At 41.7% G+C, this 6000-nt stretch overlaps 1 protein-coding gene across 2 annotated transcripts in view; it reads left to right on the top strand.

Annotated features, from left to right (window-relative positions):
• Positions 1-2587: 2587 nt before the first annotated feature.
• SRPX (sushi repeat containing protein X-linked) overlaps positions 2588-6000 on the top strand; it is a 92304-nt gene continuing 88891 nt past the window's right edge. For both annotated transcript variants that reach the window (XM_088451687.1, XM_088451686.1), the window contains exon 1: positions 2588-2740. In XM_088451687.1, coding sequence (XP_088307813.1) covers positions 2674-2740 — 67 coding nt within the window. In that variant the 5' untranslated portion in view covers positions 2588-2673. The remainder of the gene's footprint in view (positions 2741-6000) is intronic.

Below are 6000 nucleotides of genomic sequence, written 5' to 3'. Positions count from 1 at the left end.
GAGAGGCTTGCGGCGGCGGGGATTTAGGTAAGTGTTAATCTTTTATTTGTCTACTGAGGGGGGGTGGACCACTACTATGGACAATACAAGAGGGGGACTACTACTGGAGGCTATACAAGGGGGAGACTACTACTGGGGGCAATGCAAAAGGGAGACTACTACTGGGGGCAATACAAGGGGGGGACTACTACTGGGGGCAATACAAGGGGGAGACTACTACTGGGGGCAATACAAGGGGGTTCCTCTACTGGGGGCAATACAAGGGTGTTTCCACTACTGGGGGCACTACAAGGGGGGGACTACTACTGGGGGCAATACAAGGGGGGTTCCACTACTGGGGGCAATACAAGGGGGGTTCCACTACTGGGGGCACTACAAGGGGGGGACTACTACTGGGGGCAATACAAGGGGGGGCTACTACTGGGGGCACTACAAGGTGGGGACTACTACTGGGGCAATACAAGGGGTAGACTACTACTGGGGGCAATACAAGGAGGAGACTACTACTGGGGGCAATACAAGAGGGTTCCTCTACTGGAGGCAATACAAGGGTGGTTCCACTACTGGGGGCACTACAAGGGGGGGACTACTACTGGGGGCAATACAAGGGGGGTTCCACTACTGGGGGCAAAACAAGGGAGGTTCCACTACTGGGGGCACTACAAGGGGGGGACTACTACTGGGGGCAATACAAGGGGGGGACTACTACTGGGGGCACTACAAGGCGGGGACTACTACTGGGGGCAATACAAGGGGGGGACTACTACTGGGGGCAATACAAGGGGGGACAACTACTAAGGGCACTACAAGGGGAGTGGACTACTACTAGGGGCACTGCATAGGGGGGACTACCACTGGGGGCTCTGCATCGGGGGACCACTACTGGGGGCTCCATATAAAGGGCAATACTGGGGGTACTGCATAGGGGGGAACTACCACTGGGACCACTATTTAAAGGGCACTGCATAAGGGGTACCACTATTGTGGACACTGCATGGGGGTCTACTGCTGGGGACACTATATAAGGGGCATTGCATAGGGGTACCACTACTGGGGAAACTGCGTTGGGGGACTATTACTGGGGGCACTATATAAGGGGCGTACTACTGGGGACACAATGGGTGGGTAGTGGCCCCAGTACATTGCTTTGCCCAGGGCCCACACTGCTGTTAAGACAGCCCTGGTGTGGCATACTGTATATAAGTGGTACTACTGTATGTCATAATGTGTATAAGGTGCTATTCTATGGTGTAGGAGGAGTATTACTGTCTGGCATAATGTGTATAAGGTGCTATACTGTAGTGTATAAGAAGTACTACAGTGTGGCATACTGTATATAAGTGGTACTACTGTCTGGCATAATGTGTATAAGGTGCTATACTGTAGTGTATAAGAAGTACTACTGTGTGGCATACAGTATATAAGTGGTACTACTGTGTGGCATAATGTGTATAAGGTGCTATTCTGTGGTGTAGGAGGAGTACTACTGTCTGGCATAATGTGTATAAGGTGCTATACTGTAGTGTATAAGAAGTACTACTGTGTGGCATACTGTATATAAGTGGTACTACTGTCTGGCATAATGTGTATAAGGTGCTATACTGTAGTGTATAAGAAGTACTACTGTGTGGCATACTGTATATAAGTGGTACTACTGTGTGGCATAATGTGTATAAGGTGCTATTCTGTGGTGTAGGAGGAGTACTACTGTCTGGCATAATGTGTATAAGGTGCTATACTGTAGTGTATAAGAAGTACTACTGTGTGGCATACTGTATATAAGTGGTACTACTGTCTGGCATAATGTGTATAAGGTGCTATACTGTAGTGTATAAGAAGTACTACTGTGCGCATACTGTATATAAGTGGTACTACTATCTGGCATAATGTGTATAAGGTGCTATACTGTAGTGTATAAGAAGTACTACTGTGTGGCATACTGTATATAAGTGGTACTACTGTCTGGCATAATGTGTATAAGGTGCTATACTGTAGTGTATAAGAAGTACTACTGTGTGGCATAATGTGAATAAATGTAAATTTTGCAAGGGGGTGCCAAACATCCTAGCACCAGCCCTGTATATATCCCTGTACATACAGAATGCAGTTAATTAATAAAATAAATTATGTTAACTTTAAGAAAACAAAGTTATTAATTACCACAAATAGTACAATTTAAAAAAATAAATAAAGAATATAGAATACATTTGGGTTTTACCTGGCACCTCTCCTACATAAACATACTTGGAAAACGATGTGTTTGCAGAAATCTGGATGAAATACCCCCTGTCAGTGCAACCATTAATAAAAACCGGTTTTAGCGAACATGGCAAAACAATTTAACTAACATTTGTAAACAAGGTAAATCTACATCTGGCAATAGGCAGAAATGGCTTCTTTGAATCATTAGTTTTCTTTTGTGCAAAGAAAAAGTGAAATCTATAGACCAGCTTCTGCAAAGGGATCATACACTAACTTAGGGAATCTGCCGTGTCCAATGAGGGACTGCTGCTGTACTCCCCCCTTTTTCCTGGCACAGTTTCAGTTCTCCAAGGGGAAAAAAACTTGCGGTATCTTGCTTCTAGCCTGCAGCTTAAAGACTCTGTAGAATTCTTTCCTCTCTGTCTCTGTCTCTATGCTTCCTTTACGTCTACAGGACTTCTTTTCAGAGCCATGGAGATTTCATTCTATGTTCTTTGGCTATTTCCCCTGAATGTCTACCTGGCCAGTGGATATGAAGGTAGGGTTACCTGAATACAGTTCATTGAGTTTCACAGTGATCTGTGATTATTACTGTATATAGACAAACATCTGGACAATCTAGCTTCTACAGATATCAATGATTGCAAATGTGTAAGATTATTTTGTTATCTGAAGGTTAAAGAAATCTGTTTGTATGTTATAGATCATTTGTTTTATCTTGTGAGAGTTCTTAAAATGTGTATTTATTTGATATATGGGACTGATTTGAATTTTGTTCATGAGCTAAAATCCACAACCATCTATATTTTGTATCTGATTTCATCACTACTGTATGTAGAATTGTACAGTCACACTTTGCTCTGTATGAGCCTGTGTAATGGGGAGGCATTCCTGAATGCGCCAGTTAGTATTTCTAACAAATTGGTGGTTATTTGCCAGTTAACTCATTCCTGTCAAAATAAGGAGACTCTTAAGGCCCCCATACATCAGAGACTGATTGCAGCAATCGTGCAATTTGCAATCGATTGTGTATAAAAATCTTTCCCTTTTTCACTCGATTGCAGATTGCAGAATTGCCACAATCGATTGAGAAAGGGAAAGATTTTTATACACAATCGATTGCAAATTGCACGATTGCTGCAATCAATCTCTGATGTATGGGGGCTTTTAAGCAGCCTTAGGCAGCCTATTATTCCCCAGCTGTGGAACTACAAATTCCATAGCGTCTTGTCAGGGTCTGGTTGATGGGGCAAGCTGTGACTTGTAGTTTCACCACAGATAAATAGTTGCAGGGTATCTAAGAGTACTTAACAGTTATTTGAGACTTGTTATTTAAGCTAAAGGAATTTACTGGTAAATATCAACAAATTACTTTTATGTGAATTCTAACCGAAAACTTCTGAAATGCCTCACCATTGCTTACATTCTCACAAGTGACCTTTCAGCCCTAATACCTGGAACTGCTATTGAGCTTCACGTAGGACACTTGTAGTCTCTTGGGTGTACAGTCATTTTGTAGATGTAATAGAACACTGCTAGCCCTGTGCAAATGCTATGTAATAAACAAAGGATACTGTTTTTTTTTAAATTCCGGAATAGCCTCCAGTGAGATGGCTCCCAGTATAATAGAATAGTTCGATTTACAGTACCCCTATACAGTGCCCTGATTACTACCATTTATACATGCCACATATAAAAGCATAAATGTGGTTACAGAAAGATTAAAGCCATGTGCTTTACAGCTGAATGCACAGAAAATAAAATGTAATTCCATATATATGTATATTTATATACATAGGGGAACAAAAAAGAACCGGTACTCAATAAATGCAATAGCTAACTGCCAGGGTGCCTTCTGTGAAAAATTCAACACTGTACCAATAAACAGCGGCACTCCAGGACTTAGTGAATAAGTCCTGGAGTGCCGCTGTTTATTGGTACAGTATATATATATATATATATATACATATATATATATATATATATATATATATATATAGATATGCAAAAAGTATGCTCAGTTAATTATTGCTATATTGTTTAATGTAATGTTTTGCAGTTGTCATATGCAAGATAAATCAATCTGTGATAATCCTAGGTTCTCCACTCCATTATAATTTTTTTTAGAAGAATTTTCATTTTTTTTTCTCTCCACTTAATTATTAGCAGTTACAGGGAGGCATGTATCAAACATTGTAAAAAGTGTAGAAGTGGACCAGTGGGGAAGTTGCCCATAACAACCAATAAGATCCTACCTATTATTTTATAGAATGTGCCTAATAATTGCCACCTCGAAGCTGATTGGTTGCTATGCCAGCTTCCCCACTGGTCCACTTCCACACTCTTTACACTGTTTGATACATATCCTAGTAGAAGTATAGTTTGCCTGAACATGTTTGTCAAATTGGTTCTCAAATGACCCTCATCCTTTGTAAGTGAGGATAAAACTTAATTGATTTGACTGAAAAACTTTGAATACAAAAGAAGGACACATAACGAAAGAACAGATCTGTCCAAATTTGGAACAATAGTTTCCGAATACAAGAAAGGTATTTTCATCTTATACTGTATGAACTGGTTTTCAAAATATCTTTTTTTCTATCAGTTAATAAAGAAGAATAATCTTCCTTAGAATATACGCCTGAGTACCTGTAAGGAATCTTCCTACAGTTAATATAGCCATTGGCCCAGTCAGGATGTGATATAATAGGAGCATACATTTTTTATTATTGTGATTCACTAGTATAACTGTGTGTCATACACTTTGTGTCATGCATGATTTATTTTGCAGTCTAGGAGTAACATGTTTTCTACAGAAGCCCCTTAATGCTGAGTTAGCATGACATGTTGTTGCTGAGAGTTATACCTGTCATTAGTGCTGCTATCTTTGTTTATTGATACCAATCTAATATGCAAGGGCAGCTGTAATGGGCACTGCAGATTAATTGGGAAAAAGTCATTGAACATTTTACACATTTTACTTTAACTGGAGAGCCAGGCAAACAAAACCTGATCAACACTTAGGCTAATTACAGTAGGTTGCAGCCTAGGGCTCCAGCCCGTGGGAGAGGGGGGGGTGGACTGTACAACTACATAGTGGTCATCACACTTGAATTCAAGAGCTCAATTCGCTATGGCAGCGGTGATGCCAGGGGGTGGCTATAGATGCAGGGAGAGATACTATGATGTGGGCATGGTGGAGACACTGTAATGTGGTTTGTCTGACACAAAACGGGGAGTCACATAGGGCCTGATTCAGAGGGCATCTTTTGGCGATCACCCATCTGCAACTTTATGTAAATGCTGTTAGAAAGCCCTTCCTTGGGTTACATCTGTGCATATGAATGTGAAGGACTGAGGCGTCCACTTTGAGCATCTGTAGATGCTGTAATACCACCTGGTGCATCTTGGACACCACCGTTGGTTGCACCATTCAAACTTGCACCAGCCCTATGGCTTCATATGCAAACACTTCAGCAACACACCCATGACACTCGCATAACATGCCCATAAGACGGACCATCTATGTGCATCTAAATCACCATCGCTCAGGAATGCCCAGCACTTTCCCAAGACCTTTCTGTTACTGTGCGTCAATCGCAACAGTGCCATTGTGCGTGCACCCTGTGTGACACATGCACCGTATGAGGTTTTTATGGATTTCCACACATGCGGAGTAGCAGAAAATCGCCTAACGCTGAGAACTAGGTAACCACTGATAGGCTATCACTGTAACATTATTTCCAATGGGAGCTGACCTGCAGTAATAACAGAACCAACCCTCCCCACTTCTGCCTA

This window comes from Taudactylus pleione, unplaced genomic scaffold (genome assembly GCF_031769625.1).
Source record: "Taudactylus pleione unplaced genomic scaffold, aTauple2 ptg000026l, whole genome shotgun sequence".
Lineage (NCBI taxonomy): Eukaryota > Metazoa > Chordata > Amphibia > Anura > Myobatrachidae > Taudactylus > Taudactylus pleione.
Note: the sequence above shows the minus strand (reverse complement) of the source record. Positions and strands in the feature narration are given on the sequence as shown.